Raw genomic sequence first — 16,090 nt, forward strand, 5'->3', positions numbered from 1 at the left:
AAGGACCCCCCCCCCACTTTCCCTGTCCCCCAAAGAACTACAGGTCCAGAGAGTATGCAGCATTTATTACAAAGCCAGGAGATACAAATGTCCCAGGGCAGGAGGGTACAGTCACAGCACCTCAGACACAGGACAAGGTGCAAACACAGACAAACCTGATGGGGGCGGGGGGGGGGGGTACTCCCAACCCCAAACACCTAGGTTGCAAGGGAGTCTAGCCTCCTCACCTCCTCCCCGATCTGATCTATGTACACTGGAGGGGAAACAGGTGGGCAGGAATCTGGTGGGGTCTGCCCTTCAGGGGGCAGTCCACTGCCCTCGCGGGACGGAGCAGAGGTCAGAGCCTACAGGCTTCTGTCTTCTTGTGCTTTTAGATGCCTCTGTCGCTCTTTCTTGACTCTGCCTCAGCTGGGGGTGGGGAGGGGACTGGAGGGCTGCTGGCCTTTGGCACAATCTGGGGTCTGTGCTTGTCTGAGGTTAGCCCCACTCCGCCTCTCCACGGCACTCCAGGCCCCCAGATGGGACTTTCCTCCCAGCCTTGCTAGTCAGAGTTTCGGGGTGGGGTGGGGGGCAGGGGCAGAACGGGGTGAAGCAGTTCACATTGCTAAAGCCACGGTGGAATTTCAAGGGCTGAGGCTGAGGCCTCCCGTGGCCCAAATCTTCTCTTCCACAAGATAATGATGCAAAGGCCACACACACAGGGAAAAAAAGAAAATGGCAGAACTATCTATTCTTTGCACAAAGTTTCCACTGCAAGAGGAGGAGGTAAGGGAGATGCCATCTTCACAACCCACTCACTCCTCAGAACCAGGGGATAGACTGCATTTGTAAAAGGCACTGTCTTAGCAAGTCTCTGGACATTCAACAATGGGGGGGGGGGGGGGGCGGTGCTGGTGGGGCCGGACAGCAGCCAAAATGGGGAAAGAGAGAGGGTAGACCCCGTTCACAGCCGGCTGGAGTTGTGCCTAAAGCTTTGGGGGCTGGTGGGGCTCCCCCAACACCCCATCTGCCTTGGGAAACAGGATGATGGAGTAGAGCTTTACTGAGCCTCAAGTGGCCCTTCGAGTCCACCGCCAGACGCCCCCAAAATAAGAGCAGGGCAAATTACACAAGACCCCCTAAAACTGAACACTCCACCCCCCCACACACATACACACACACGTAAAGTTTGTTTCCTGTGGCATTTAAATTAATCTGGTTGGTCCATAGAAAATAAGTATGTATATTTGGTTTTTCCTATGTACATATATATATAGATTTATTTATAAAACCCGCCCCCCACCCCTAAGGCGGGAGGAGCTGGGGCAAGTAGAAGAGGTGGAAAAGGGGCCCAGAAAAAGTGGAGGGGTGGAGAGGCATGGCTGGAAAAGGAGGGAGAGGGTCCCTTTCCTCAAGTTAAGGGGGGCACAGGAGCTCCGTTGACAGTCATCTTGCGCCCCCTGCTGGTGGAAGATGGTGTCTGCAGGCAGTTCGAGGTACCCCCGTTGGCAGCTGTGGTGGCCCCACTGGCTGTCGCAGGGGGAGTAGGGGAGGTAGGGTGGGTAGCCGGGGGCCCGTGGGAGCTGGGAGAGCCATGGCAGGGGGTGGCTGGGCTGGGAAGGGAGGAGGAGGTGGCTGGCAGGGTGGCAGGGCTGGGAGCCTTGTCGCTGACTGACTCACACTCAGATGCCCCGCTGGTGTTGGTGCCCTCCGAGGGGGTGGGTGCCGTGGGCAAGGTGAGCCGCTTGCAGGCCGGCTGGACCCGATACTTGAGGGGGAGAGGGCCATTCTGCAGGGAGAGGGGGCAGAGAGGCAGTGAAGGGGAAGGTGTCGGGAGAAAGAGGCCACCCAGGAAGCTACCCAACCCTCACCCCACAGGGCCCAGATAGAGGAACGGGGCCCAGGCCTTGGAGAGGAACAGATAGGCAAACAAGACTGACCAAGCAAGGCCAGAGATACAGGGGCACACAAAGACCCAGAGAGGCAGACAGAACGTCCAAGGCCAGAGACCGGAGAGGAGAGAGGCTGGAAGGCAGGAAGCAGCATCCGCTCCTCCACGGCCACCCGACCCTGCTTTCTGCCCCAAATCAGGGCATGTCATCTGCCAAAGGGTCCTTTTTCCCTTTAGAGTGTGGGAGGCCATCATCAGAAGATGGCCGGAAGCGGCCGGCCTGCTGTGGCAGACCACCCTGGACATGCCCAGCTCATGGGACAAGGCATGAACCGTGATTACTGGTCACTATGTGGTCACTGTGGCCACAGACCAATGCCAGACCCTGCAGGGCTCCCCTCCCGGCCCTGTCCCCGCCCTGCACCCTCCCGCCCAGCTCACCCGCCGCCAGGGATAGATGTAGGCTATATCCATGAGAGTGTAGTACTCCTTCAGTGGCTCATCCTCGTATAGAACCTCCACCTGGAGGAGGAGATGGAGAACACCATTACCCGGTTCAGGTTCAAGGCTCCAGCCATTTGGCAGAGAGGCTCCTAGCTAGGGGTGGGAAGTGGGGCAATGGGGAGGAGGGACTTGCAGGTGTTCCCGTACTACTTTGGGGTTTTGTGGTGGGTTTGACTTCCCGGTCATGCTTGTCCCAACCGAACTCCAGACCACCAGACGGAGAAGGAAGGATCCAGAGAAGATACCCACATCATTAACAACCCCTGCCTCCCGCCATCCACACAGCTGTCTGAATCCCTCAATCTCTGGCAGGTCCTCCAGAGATAAAGGGGGGGGGGGGGGCAAAGAAAAAGCCCAGGTGAGAAAGATCTCGCAGAGCACTGGCTCTTGCCCAGGCTGCAGTGGAATGACCCTGGACGCGTTAAAAAAACACATGCTTGGGGCAGCTGGGTGGCTCAGTCGGTTGAGCGTCCGACTTCAACTCAAGTCATGATCTCACCACTCATGAGTTCAAGCCCCCTATCAGGCTCTGTGAGGACAACTCAGAGCCTGGAGCCTGCTTCAGATTCTGCATCCCTCTCTCTCTGTCCCTCCCCCCACGCACGCTCTGTGTCTCTCCCTCTCAAAAATAAACATTAACAAAAAATTAAAAAAAAAAACAACAACACATGCTTGGATCTCACCAGAGATTCTGATTTAATTGGTATGACATGAGTCAAGTTTTAAAGCCTCCCACACGATTCTGATCTGCAGCAAAGTTTGGGATCCGTTGTCCTAGAGCCTTGATACCCAAAGTGTGGTACACAGACCAGTAGTATTGGCAACACCTGGGAACCTGCTAGAAATGCAGAACCTATCTATGCTTTAACAAGATCTTTAGAGAACCAGTGACATATTCGAATTCGAGAAGTGCTGTCCAAGACCTCCAGTGGAATTTCAGACTGGCCTTCCTTCAGCCAGGTGGCCCCAGACAACCCCCTATATTTCTGCACACATACCTCTGGCACAGTTCTGAACATGCAAGCATGCACATGTGCACACATATGCGCGCGCGCACACACACACACACACACACGTACACTCCGTCTTGGTTCCCGTGCATCTCTGCACACTGGCTTCAACGGACAAAGACTACTCCACCCTAATCTTGGTTTCAATTACCCTTCTACTCAGCTCAATTACACAACCACGCAGGTCCTCGTGTCACCCAGCCTGCTCAGAACAGTGGCTGGGATGCACAGATTGCCAGATGCAGCCACACAACAGGCACTCAGTTTCTGAGAGGGCCCAGGGACTCACCTTGTATTTGCTGGGCACATCCATCTTGTTGCGAAGAAACTTGGCGAGATGCATGACGGTCATGGCTGCTGGGCATTGCAGGAACCGCACCCCTGTCTGCTGAGGGAGAAGCACCCAAGGGCTGGGGTCCACCCCAGGCACGCTCTCCCAGTCCGCATCCCACCCCTAGGCAGGTCCCCAGCACTCACCTTCTCCTTGTCCCCATCCCCATTCTCCAGAGGACCTTTCTTTTCCTCCCGGTCCCTGGGGGAGGAGAAACAATGAAGCTAGGGAAACCCTGAAGCAGGCAGGATGCCCCAACACACACAGCCAGAAGACCTTCCTGGAGACACCTTCTCCTGCTAGAGGAAGGGGGCCAGGGTGGGAGAGAGGGGCGACCCAACCTAGGACCCCCAAAACCAGGCGTGGCTCAGACTTGCCTGACACCTTCATAGAACTCGATGGAGAGGCTGACAATCTCGTTGTCGCTCAGAGCTCCCTTCTCCTGCTCCAGGACCTCGCCGCGGTCCTCGTTGGAGCCGTTGGGGACTGCAGAAGGAGAGAGAGCTGAGGGGCTGGCCTAGGACGGGGACAGGAGCCCCACCAAGGACCCTGGATCTCACAGCTCGGGGGGTGGGGAGCGCAACCATCCCCTGGGCCGGGGCGGTGACGCGGTGGCATGTGCAGGGCGGACAGCCCGGGGCGGCACCACCCGCTCAGGGGAACAGGCAAGCGAACACGCTCACCTTCGGTCAGGGGGTACGCTGCATAGAAATCCCGCCGTCGTTTCATCTCATCTGGAAGAGGAAAGCAAGGTGAGGATGGAGCACCAGGCAGGGAAGCGTGGAGCTGTGGGCAGGATGAAGCGGGGGGAGATACCTTTAAAAAGCCCAGGGACCAGTTTATAGACGATGTCTTGCAGGGTTTTGTCCGATCTGGAAAAAGCACGGAGTCCCATCAGCAACCACCTCACCCTGCTCTCCCCAGCCAGGAACCCTTATTCCCACCTCCCCTCCTTAGATCCGGGGCACAGGCACCAGGGTCCCCAGAGGCCCGGTCTTTACCCCTCCAGTACTTCTCAGCCTAGACAAGCCGGATGCGACACAGAGGGAGGGGGAGGGGCCTTGTGTCGACGCCCTGTGCTTCTCCCCCACCTGCCACCTTGGCTACAGGATGCAAAGAGGGCTGAGGGACAGAGGGCAGATGACCCAGAGAGTCGGCGCGGGCGGGAGGGACAGCGCCGGGCCCACCTGATGCTCAGCAGCGGCCTGGTTTTGTGGACCTGCACATCGCACATGGGGCAGTACTTGTTGGTCTCCAGGTAGCGCACGATGCAGGTTTTGCAGACTTGGGGGTGGGGGGTGGAGAAAGAAAGGAGAGTCAGAGCCCCCTTCGTAATCCAGGACCAGCCCCCGATGGCCTCTGCTCAGATTCAGGTATCCCTTCCTCTCCACCTTGTGCCCGCAGCTCAGCCCATTCAAAGGCTCAACGTGGTCCTGGTCTCACCCCTCCTCCGTCCTTGGGGGAGGAGGGGCCGTGGGAGTGCGTGCGTGCGTGCGTGCGGGTGTCAGGCCAGTGTCATGTACCAAGCAGAAGGGGCGCCCCAAGTCTGATGGAGTACAAAACAACAGCCCGCCTGCTGGACACCTCCCAGGGTCCTGGACCTCTGCCACCGAGCCCAGTGGGCACGTGAGGGGGCACGTGCATCTTCGGGGGCTGCAGCTCCAGCCAGAGGATGGAGGAGGGAACCGAGGGGTCAGGTAGGTGAAAGCTCCCGAAATAAACCTCCGGGCTGACCCCTCCAGTCTCCCCCCTGCCCCTCAGGAGTCTCTCTGCGGCCAGGGACCGCCACGGGGTGCACGGACGCGCGTGCTCTCCAGGGCAGTGCTTGCCCTCCCCAGGCAGTGCCCCTCCGACCTGGCCAAAGACTGCCCGTCCTGAGCAGCGGCCCCTCTGCCCAACTCACAGGAATGCAAGCACTCCACGATGGTGGTGGCGTCGATGAAGTACCCCCCGCAGAGGGCACACATGAGGTGAGGGTTCAGCTCTGTGATTTTGATCCGTGTGGTCCGATGCATGATGCCGGGGTGGGGGGCAGGGGGCCTGGGGAGCGTCACCCTGAGAAATGAAAGTGGGATCAGAAACCCAGAGGCCCAAGAGCCCCTCCCACAGTCCACACCACCCAACGTCTGTCCCGAAGCCCAAGGCTTTTGCTCTCTGCCTCCGAGGCCAGACTGGCTACGTGCATGGGGTTGGCTCCTCCTGGCCCCTCTTGAGTATTCACCAGGTAAGGGGGCTCTGGAGATGCGTGCCACCTTGAGCGACACCATCGGGCTCCATCTCAAGAGCAGGAGGAAAGATGAAGTTAGACCAACTCTCCAGAGGAGGCAGGAAAATTGAAGAGAACAGAGTTTTTCAAAATGTCCCTGATCCCAATCCACATTCACTGAAGTGAATGCTAGGAGCTGAGGACACTTAGACCCCCCCTCTACCCAGGTGCAAGGCCCCTGCCTCGGTCTTTCTACTCCATCCTCCCCTCCTTCCACCCCATCACCCTTCCCCCAGGAAGGCAGTCCCGGAAACACTGTGGCCACGGGACACCCTAGGTTTAGAGGGAGCACCCCACCATCTCGTCCTCCTAGCTCTACATCCAGACTGGGCCCGGAGTGCTCCCTGGAGGTCCACCATATGCTGGCCATGCAGGTTCCAGGCCTGGCGCTCAGGCAGGAAACACGGAGGATGGTCCTTACGCGCCCGAAGTTGGGAGCACGCAGCTCCAGCCTGACCCCAGCCCCGACCCTGCAGGTAGTGGCAAAGAGCCTGGGCAAAAAAGACTGCTCTTGCCCCTTCTGCGCAGTCCCCACTGGACGGCCCACCGTGCAAGTCCCCCGGTCCCACACGCAGTCCGAGACCTCCCTCCCAGGCACGCACAGCAATTTCTCCACGTGGACACTGCTGCCACGCCGGCTGCCTGTCCCCAGGCTGTCCAGTGACACACCACAGGCTCTCAGAGATATGCCCGCCAAAGCTGGGCAGAAAGTTCTCTCTGCAGCAGCCCCGAGCACCCAGCCAGGCCTTGGCAGGGACCTGGGAGGTCAGTCAGAGCCCAACTCTGAATTGGCTGATATGCCTAACTTCTCGGTATAAAAACCAAACCTGCACCTAGAAGGGAAGGCCCCTCCCTCCCTCCCTCCTCTTTCCCAGAGTAAAAGCCCAAGGCGTGGGGCTTGGGAGAGTGGCCAAGCCCCAATGACTCCTTCACAACATACACCCTTCTCTCCTTTCCAGAAAGATTTCTAAAGCCACCATATTGGGTTTTCTAGGACCAGAAATTCACAGCCAGGATCAACAGTTTCTATAGAGACCCCAGGATGAGTTTGGCCAGGACCCAAACAGCCAACAGAGGCTGGCCAGAGACCCAAAGAGATGGAGAGACAGACACAAAGGCCACACGCGGGAGAGACACCAAGTCTGCAGGGCAGACAGGGGACCAAGCAAGCCCAGAGAGCCAGCGGAGACACAAGCGGCCTAAGGAAGGAAAGGGGCTCCTGTCCCAAGGAGGGCGGCCTAGGCCAGCCTCCCTGCAAGGGTTCCCCCCTTAACAATTACGCAGAAGGCTTGCTGGCTACTCCACTGTTTGGTCGTTTCCATAGTAACCCTGTCCCTGGCAAGATGCCCAAATATTATTACAACCATCCAGAGGAGAGAACAAACTCCAAGTGGCTGTGTCGCTGAGTGTGTGTAATATCCATTGGATGTGTATGTGATGTCTGGGCTTCCAAAACTACTTTGTACGACTGCTTGACCTGTGCATGCGTGCGTGCGTGCGTGTGTGTGTGTGTGTGTGTGTATCCAAATGAACCTTTGTGTGCATGCACAGACAGAAACAACACATTCTGGTCGATGCTGGTTGCTATCAGCGCATCTCACACCCGGCTGTGTCTCTCCCTCTCACGTACGCACACGTACGTACACACAAACACACAGGCGCTTCCCACTGCCTCAGTCACCTCATTCACACACTGGCTGCATTTTCACAACACACACTGGCTCTTAAGAACTTCCATGCAGTTCCTGCCAGGTAGACTGTGGCCTCAACACGCAGGAGTTCCTAGGCAAGGGGCCGTGACCTTTACCCTCTCACTTCCGCGAGCATTTGTGAGAATTCGGACCAAGATCATCTCTCAAGCTCCTTTCTAGATGCGCGGGAGAAGGAAGGAGCTGTGGAGCTGACTGTATAGAAATATTCCTCCTTGTCTGGTGTAAGAGCAGGCCCCCTCGCCCCGCACTCCCAGCTCCCCCCACCCTATCCCCAGGGGCCTCAGACTGCCACCTCTGGGGCTGGGGGTGGGGAAAAGCACTGATTGGCTCCTCACCTGATTGCCATGGTTACCTGCAGGGCCCTGCCAGCAGGTGCCAAGAACAACTGTAAACAGGAGCTTGGTTCCCCCACTGTGCGCCCCCCACACCTGACACCCAATTCCTTCCCAGCTGCAACTGGCGGGTGTATCGTGGGAAGGAGAGGGAAGAGGGGTGACGGTGGCTGGACTTCTGGCTGTCATCACGTTAGGGAAGAGGTTGGGAGATGGGAAACAGCGTGAGGGAGAAAGACAGAGAAGTTCCGTGAAGCAGAAAAGGGAGCCAAGGGCCATTTGGAAGTGGCCTCTGTGGAGCTCTGGGGACCTTAACAGGTCAGTCCCACCGACACCACCACAGCGGACCTGTGCCCTGTCCCCCATGCCCAACTGCAGCCAAGTCATTCAACACCTTTTGTCCCCAAACCACTGTTCTTTGCAAGGGCATGATGGCTGGGCAGCCCATCCTGGCCCCTGGGGATCCGGGTCTTGGCCACAGTGGAAAGAAAGGAGCCTGGGTCAGCACCCAGCGCCAGCTCCTCCTTGCCATTCAAGCCTGACCTTTGTCTTTCCTCTTCTTCAAAGCCCCTACTAATTAGAGACCACCCCCATCTCTCCATTCTAGCCAGTCTTTTTCTGGAAGCTCTCTGCACTATAGGGCTCTCTTGTTTTTGTTTTGCGTTGTTTTGATTTTCTTCTGCAAAACAGGCTGTCTTTGATAACCCAGAGGTCTCTGCTCCTTCAGATGCCCCACGACAGCATTCTCTGCTCTGCCTTTCCTGCACATGAAATTAGCCCCACTCCCCACTAGAAAATCACCAGGTCTTAGGAAAAGTCACTCAAGGTCACATGCAGACACCTAGAACTGCGGAAGTAGAAGGGATCTTAGAAGGCGTCTTGTCCAATCCTTTCATTTTCCAGATGAAGAAATTCGGAAAGAAGTGACTTAGCTAAGGTCATGCAGTAATGCAGTGGCAGTCCTAGGAGTAGAAACCGCCTGGCTCCTGTTCCAGTGCTCTCTACACACTGGCACCCAGGCCAGGCTCCCCTCTCATCTAAGAAACCAATAAGCCTGGCCTGACTCTGTCCAGGCAGGTGGAAGGCAGAAGGACTCCAGGTTCCTTAGAAGACTGCTCAGTGAGCCTTCTGGGGGAGGTCAGAGTCTGGCCCAAACATGACCATCAGCACACATTCTCACCTTGAAGCAGGAAGAGGGACAGAGACTAATTGCCTCACCCCACTTCCACGGAACAGTTAGAGAAACTGAGGCTCCACGGGAGCACAGTGAGCCAGAATGTACTAGGTGCATTCCTCTGGTAGCTGTGTGGGTCCAACTGCACAAGCTCTGTGTATTTGTGTATGGAGGGGGAGCACAGGGGTCCGCCTGGGGACAATGTCGACCTCTCAATGTTCCCTGATCCTTGACCCTGGGACCTGCCCCTCCTTGCCAGCGGCGTCAAAAACATCCTCTAGTCTCCTGAAGCCGGGCTCATTGTCCCCTCTCTGCTCTCCCCCCTCAGCTTCCTAAGATCAAACAAAGACAAAACCCAAAATATACACCCAGAGCTACACATTGCCGAATATACACAGAGGCACACAAAGCCAGACACACCCCCTCCATCTCTCTCACACAACACACAAGGCCAGACAGACACTACACACACACACACACACACACACACACACACACACACACACCAGGCCAGACACACCCCATCACACATACAGCCAGACCAGAGCCAGGCCCACACTTGCCAGATGTATAAGCCACCCCCACCCACCCCAGCAGCACACCGTCTGACATCCCTGCCTGAAACCAGAGCTGGAAATATACACTAACCTTTTGTGCATCCCCGGTCCACCCAGGATAAATTATAACATAAGTCTTCCAGCAACAAAGGCAGTGCAGCTCCCAACCTCCACTCGGGGGGCCAGAGGCTGGAGGAGTAGGGTGGGCATCTGACCTGCACAAAGATGTAGCCTCTTCCTGTTCAGGCTGTCTCCATTTCCATGGCAACAGCTCCATCAACCTAGACCTCTCAGGCAAGGCCAGGGGCAGCAGAGAGCCCCCCCCCCCCCGCCCTCCTGCCCACCCCCAAAGACTCCAACTTGAACTCCACTCAAGCCACACAGGGTGGATACTGAGTCCCAGGTCTCACCTGGGGTCTGTTTCCGGCCTCATTCCAAAGACAGCTCTAAGGCCACAACCTCCAACTCCAAACCAGGGAGCCCCTGGGAAAACCTCCCTACCCAAAAGCTGCAACAGAGCTGGCTTTATGCTCCTTCTCCAAGTACTAACACCTTGGAACAGAGTGGAGACGGGGAGAAGAAGAGAAATGAGAGTTTCAGGAACAGATACAAACTGCGAGAGGCCCAGAGAAGGAGGCATCAGAAGACAGCGGGAGACAACCAGGAGACAGACCCCCTACTTCCCCCCCTCTCGCCCCCCCAAGCAACAGGGAGCTCAGGAGAGACTGAGGCATATATACGTATGGTGGGGGTTCTTCTAAGAGACAAAGACCAGGAAGAAGCGCGGGGTAACACTTCCACGGTATTTACAGGCAAATCCACCACCCCCAGGCCTCTTCCTTCCCCACCTCAAGCCATCCGAAGCAATTCTGGGCAGATGGGGGCAGTGGGGGAGGGGGAGAGGCATGCCTAGGCCCACTGTGGAGACAGGAGGGGCAGGGGTGTCTGCTGGCCAAGAGGTCCCACCCCCTCAGAGCTAGAGGAAGGAGGGCCGGGGGAGGGAGGGGGCAGCCCGGCTCCTCGGTGGAAGAGGGGCCAGTCGGTCAGACCCCTCCTGCCTCCGCTGGCGATGGGAAATATCGCGATAACTCTCCCCCCTTCTCCCTTCTACTCCCTCCTCCCGGGCTTCCCCCGGAGCCTGGGTCAGAGGATCAGGGACCTCAGTTACCGGGTGGCCGTTCCTACCTTCCCTAGAGTCAAACTTTCGGCGGAGCCCAAGGAGGGGTGTTCCGGAGAAAGAGGCTCTGCCCGGGTGGTTCGGGGAGGGGGCGGGGCGCCCAGTCCGGGGCTGGGGGGAAAGGGACCCGCTGGGGGAGGTGCCCGAGAGGCCGGGGACCCGGGCATGGAGGAGCGCCCTCCCCCGGCCCCGCAGCGATCAAAAAGCCATGTCGCTTTCCTCCCGGTCTCAAGTCCCTGCGCGTCCACGACGCCCCAGTGCCCACGGAAGAAGCAGAGAGCGACCCCTCCCCAGACCGAAAGGGGTAGTGGGGCAGGGCCAGAGGCCGCTCTGGCTCGTGGGGCGGGCGAGGGGGGCAGAGATCCGGCCCCGCGCGCAGCCCACAGCCCTGGTGGCTGCCTCGGACCCTCCCCCTCGCTACCTCAGGAGCAGGTCTGCGAGGGGGCTGCGGCACAAAGAGGTGGTGGTCGAGGGAGACGCCAAATCGCTAAAAGGGGGAATCCATTTCGGCCATCTTGGAAGGGAGGAAAGGGAAAAGGGGAGAGAAAAGGGAGAAAGAAAGGCGGACGGGGCGAGCTAGGATAGGGGCTGGCGGGGTGGGGCGGGGACGCGAGAAGCAGGCCCGGTTCGGAGTCTCCCCCTCCCGCAGGGGTGTGTAAGGAGGGATGCACCGGCCCCCCAGCCCCGTTCCAGTTGCGGAGAAGGAAAGGACAGGGAGTCTGCCTCCACTTACCTGGGTTCGGGGTCCGGTGGGTCTCGGGGAGGGGGGGATGGGAGGGAGGGAGGGAAGGGGGGGGAGGGGGGGCCGCAGCCGTGTCGCTCGCTCTGGCGGCGGGAGGGGAGAAACCTACGGTAAGAAAGGAGTTTGTGAAAGCGGCTTGGGGTGGGAGGGAGAGAGGGGAGGGGAGGGGACGGAGGGGGGAGGGGAGGGACCGGGGCTGGGGGGGTACAAAATGGCTTTTTTTCCTCCAGACAAGAGTAGGTCCCGCCCACTACTCACCCACGTGACCTCATTCCTTCAGGGTGTTTGCGGAGAGGGGAAGAGGAGGAGGGGGAGAGGCTAACGCGGCTGCCCCCACACCGGGTGCCGGGCCCCCTAAACTAGGACGCGACCTCGCTCTTCCCAAACAGACCCTGACCCTGGAGGATGTATCCTCCTCTCTGTTAACCTCTGCAGTTAACCCTCCCCCCCCCCCAAGTTGTGTGTGTGCCCCCCAACCCCCTGACCCTGCGATCCCCGCCCCTAAGCTGGGGCGCCTGGAAAATGGTGAAATGAGGGGGACCGGGCTGAGATGTGGTTCGTTCTGCAGTCCTACACGGCCTAGACCAAAGGGCGCTGGGTTCCGGCGGGGGGACTCGACACCTCCGGCCACGCGTCCAGGGTATTTTCATTCACTCTAAGTGACACTCCCTTAAAATTAACAACTGCAACGGTGGGAAGAGAGCGTGTCCTCCCCACCCCCCTGGCCCCTCTCGGCGGCGGGATCACTGGCTCTAAAACGCCACCGCCCGGGACCCAGCCAGGGCGCCCCGGGGAAGCGAACTGCCGGGGGACGGAGGGAGAGGCCGAGGGGGTAGTCTGAGTGTGTGTGTGTGTGGGGGGGCGGTTTGCTGGGGTGGAGGCTGGCGCCTCCCGCGTGCTCGAGCGGAGAAGAATGGAACGTAACCTGGGCTGGGAGACCATCAGAAGACCGGGACTCACTCCCGGTCCGGGACACAATAACCCGCTCGAATGCAAGAGGCCCGACCGGACTAGAAAACCAGGCGCCGGGGCCCGAAAGCGGGCCCGCGCTTTTTCTCCTCCCCTGCGCTGCTTCCCGCATTTTTCGCCGGGGCGCTCCGAGCTCTGCGCGGTTGGTGCGCCTCCCTCGCCCCGGCGGCGGGAGGAGCCGGGCGAGCGCAAAGGCGGCTGGTGCCAGTCCGCCTCCGACCGTCGCTCCCGGCTCCTCCCAGCGCTCGGGCTCCCGTCCCCAGTGGCTCCCGCTGGGAGGGGAAAACGAAGAGGGAGGCTTGGAAAGGCAGGGAGGAGCGGCTGAGGCTGGCGCCGGGAAAGCCAATCGATACTCCGTTACGGCGACGACCCGGGCCCTGCCTCATTAGGACGGTCGATTCGCTTATTCGTTATTCAAGATTTATTAGAGATGGTCACCGGGTCTGTCCCTCCAGAGAGCTTGATTATCCGGCCAGAAGGGCCATTAAGCGCACTGGCGGTGGGTGGCTCGAGTTAGGAAATTAGGAGACAAATATTCCGCAAGCTTCGTAGCGCCTGCCTCCTGCTTCCTTAAGCGCTCGCAGCTCAGGCCGCCCCGAAGCCGGGCCCCCTGGACTGAATGCCTTCACCCTTTGGCCGGCGACAAGGAGACCTGCGGACATTGGCCGCCAAGTGACCTCAGAAGCTTCAGCCTTCAGCCCACAGCAGCCAAATGGGGGCGGAGAGGAAGAGGATGGGCGGGAGAGATTTCCTCTTGGAGGGGGTGCTCTGAGAACCCGCGGGAGAAGATGCGGGGAGGGGTTAGAGAGCCCGGTCACCTACTCCCCTGTCCTTACGCGGGAATACCAGGAGTTTGCCGCCCCTCTTGGAAAGGGGGCTTTTGGCATGGACACACCCACTGTCCCCAGGGCAAGTGGGTCGACAGCAACCTGAATTCTGCCAGGGAAGACTCGCGCATCCTCTACTGTCCCCCAGTTGCCTTGTGGGGAGGGGAGTGCAGCAGGGAGTGTCACTCCTTTCCTGCTAAAAGATTCATGGGGCAAGAGAAACCTGTAGGGGCTTCCCGAAGACCTCCATCCTACACACGATCCACAGGGGCACTTGGGCTGCCTTCCAAGTGTGTGTACCGGAGGGTGGTGGTGGTGGGGGACAGGTATCAGCCAGGAGGAGGAGGGCTGGTAAATCCACACTTTGGTCCTTTCATCCCGGAGTGTTGCAGCTAGGGGGCCCATCACACTCACGCGGGTCCATCCACTCCTTCCTCAGAGAGTTATTAAGCGTCAGTCACTAGCAAACCACAAGACAGAGGGATGAACACCCCATTACTCACTAAAACTTCGTTTTAATCGTTTCCATCCTGGGCAACCAGTCCCCACCTCCCTGGCCTTTCTGACTTATCAGGAGAACTTTCTGAGAGCCAATCTTTCTCACATGTGAAGCTCTCTGGTCTCTTGACAAGGAAACACCTGTCATGTAGCAATGTGGAATACTGTACTAGGTACTGGAGACCTAAAACTGATGAGCCAGGCTTTAGCCTGCAAGGAGCTCACGGCCCAGTGGGTTTACATAGCCTGTCCCGTTAGCTTCCATGGCACTGGGTATCCCACCAGGTTGCCCGCACCAGCCCTGTGAGCACCTGGTAAGGGTGGGTAAGCACTGGGGAAGGTTTTCACAAGAGGTGTCCTTTGGGCCCAATCTTGAGGAGAAGCCAGATATCCAAGAGAACTGCCCGAGTCCTTTGCTTAGCTCTTCATCCTAGAACGTGCCTCCGGCTGCCATTAGGTGCCAATGCTTCCCCTGCGTTCTGTGCTAGTTGTACGACCTCACCGGGGTCTCTAGCTGACGACTTCTCATCAGAAGAATCACTGTGTCTGGCACAGACTAGAAGCCTCCAGAGGGCAGGAACCCTGGGAAATCTAATTAATTATTTCTGGCACATGCCAAGAGCTACTGTGAAATTAAGATCCCCTAGAAGATGATGACAAAGGCAGGAGAGGGTGGCTCCTCTAGTGACTTTATGACTGTCTTTGCCTCTGTGTCCTTCGCTCCTTCTCTCTCCCCAAGACAATGTCGTTTGTCAGTTTCTGCTTCTATTTCTCCTTCTCTGCCCCACTGCTCTGTATTTCTAGAAAAAACAGTTTTGTTGTTGTTGTTTTCCTTTTTTGGAGGCTTCGCATATGAACTGCTTCTCTTTTCCCTCCATTTTCTTGGTGTCTTCCTTCCACTCACCGCACCTATTTCCCTGTCATCTCCCTTTTCTGTCTCTCTGTATCACCACTCTGTTGTCTCTCACAGCTCTGTATCTCACCTCTGTTGCTTCATCCCACAATTTCTCCCTGCCTTTGTCTCTGGCGCCACTTTCTTCCCTTCCAAACATAATATTTCGAGAGGGTAACATCGATTGAGGCAGACAATGGAAAACTGTCCCACCTCCACTGTAAATTCATTCTTAATCCTACGAAAAATGCAACCTGAAACGTATTGCACAGCGAGACAAAAACCTCTGTCTTCGCCTTTCCTGCAATCCAGCCTGGGGGCGGGGTGGGAGGTAGGCGGTGGAGGAAAGTGCTGGAGAAATAATCCCATCATTGACTGAACATCAAGGAATTTTCAATCACAATGACCCTCTGACTTGCTATAGATAAAAACATCTGCCGTTTCAAAACGGAATTTGGCATCTTAGATGTTGGGAGGATACCGCTTAGGTTTTTCTTTTAGTAGAGGGGGGAGAAAAAAAGGCAGCGTCCCTGGGTGGGCTCGAACCACCAACCTTTCGGTTAACAGCCGAACGCGCTAACCGATTGCGCCACAGAGACTGCGACAACTGCCAGCGTGGCGGTGAGCCGAGTCAATGGGAGTGAACCTATGACGGCGCAGGAATCCAACGGAAACCCTGCAATCGGGCGAAAGCAGTCAGGCCCTGGGGAGAAAGGGAAAGGTCCCAATCAAGGAAAGGGAGGAGGAGGGACCTTCATGTCCCTCCTTTATTGGTTCTGGGAGGGGTAGTCGCTGGCTTCCTCTGGATCGCTCTTAGGGGAAGATAAGAAGATGGAAAAACCCGAAACGTCCTTTTTTTAGGGTGACCTGGGTCTTGGGGATACGTGGGGAGGGGGGTCTCAAAAAGCATAACCACCTTTGGTCTCCAAACCTCCCCTTTGAACCTGAACCCCTGCAGCCGCAGCCCATCCGCGACGCCCTCCTTTTGTCCCTCCCCCTCGAAACATTAACTATGTACTGAATCGGCGCCTCTTAAAGACCAGGCACCGTTCTAGGCCAGCGAATGTGCAGAGCCTAGCATAGTACCTGGCACATAAGAGACGGAAGGATTTCTGGAAAGAATAAATGAAACAAGCTAGCGTAATACACCCGAGCCACACGGCGCGATCGCAACACCGTGGTCCTTCAGCTGGGACCGCAGCCCCTATGCTGGGCTTCACCAGCCCACG

At 57.8% G+C, this 16,090-nt stretch overlaps 1 protein-coding gene and 1 non-coding gene across 4 annotated transcripts; both read right to left on the bottom strand.

Annotated features, from left to right (window-relative positions):
* Nucleotides 1-54: 54 nt before the first annotated feature.
* Nucleotides 55-5,773, bottom strand: PCGF2 (polycomb group ring finger 2). Of its 3 annotated transcripts, XM_042915566.1 has the most exons (10): nucleotides 5,619-5,773; nucleotides 4,903-4,999; nucleotides 4,532-4,587; nucleotides 4,399-4,449; nucleotides 4,093-4,201; nucleotides 3,862-3,916; nucleotides 3,674-3,772; nucleotides 2,312-2,392; nucleotides 1,660-1,768; nucleotides 55-1,459 (listed from the first exon to the last, which is right to left on the bottom strand). In XM_042915566.1, the coding sequence occupies exons 1-10, from the start codon at nucleotides 5,728-5,730 to the stop codon at nucleotides 1,263-1,265; spliced, it is 966 nt and encodes a 321-aa protein (XP_042771500.1). In that variant the 5' UTR covers nucleotides 5,731-5,773; the 3' UTR covers nucleotides 55-1,262. The 3 variants fall into 3 exon arrangements, with proteins under 3 accessions (XP_042771500.1, XP_042771498.1, XP_042771499.1); XM_042915564.1 differs by having other exon boundaries at nucleotides 1,298-1,768; nucleotides 5,619-5,772; XM_042915565.1 differs by having other exon boundaries at nucleotides 1,298-1,768; nucleotides 3,674-3,769; nucleotides 5,619-5,771.
* Nucleotides 5,774-15,386: 9,613 nt separating this feature from the next.
* Nucleotides 15,387-15,460, bottom strand: TRNAN-GUU. Its single transcript has one exon. It is a non-coding gene; the product is annotated as a tRNA-Asn (tRNA).
* Between the last annotated feature and the right edge of the window lie 630 nt (nucleotides 15,461-16,090).

The sequence above is a fragment of the Panthera leo genome, chromosome E1, assembly GCF_018350215.1.
Source record: "Panthera leo isolate Ple1 chromosome E1, P.leo_Ple1_pat1.1, whole genome shotgun sequence".
NCBI classification, from domain to species: Eukaryota; Metazoa; Chordata; class Mammalia; order Carnivora; family Felidae; genus Panthera; species Panthera leo.

Coding starts and splice junctions, on each gene's coding strand:
- PCGF2 (XM_042915564.1), bottom strand. CDS start 5,730: ATGCATCGGACCACACGGATCAAAATCACAGAGCTGAACCCTCACCTC. Junction 4,588..4,902: donor AGGCCGCTGCTGAGCATCAG/GTGGGCCCGGCG, acceptor TGCTTTTTCCAG/ATCGGACAAAACCCTGCAAG. Junction 3,773..3,861: donor GGGATGGGGACAAGGAGAAG/GTGAGTGCTGGG, acceptor CTTCTCCCTCAG/CAGACAGGGGTGCGGTTCCT.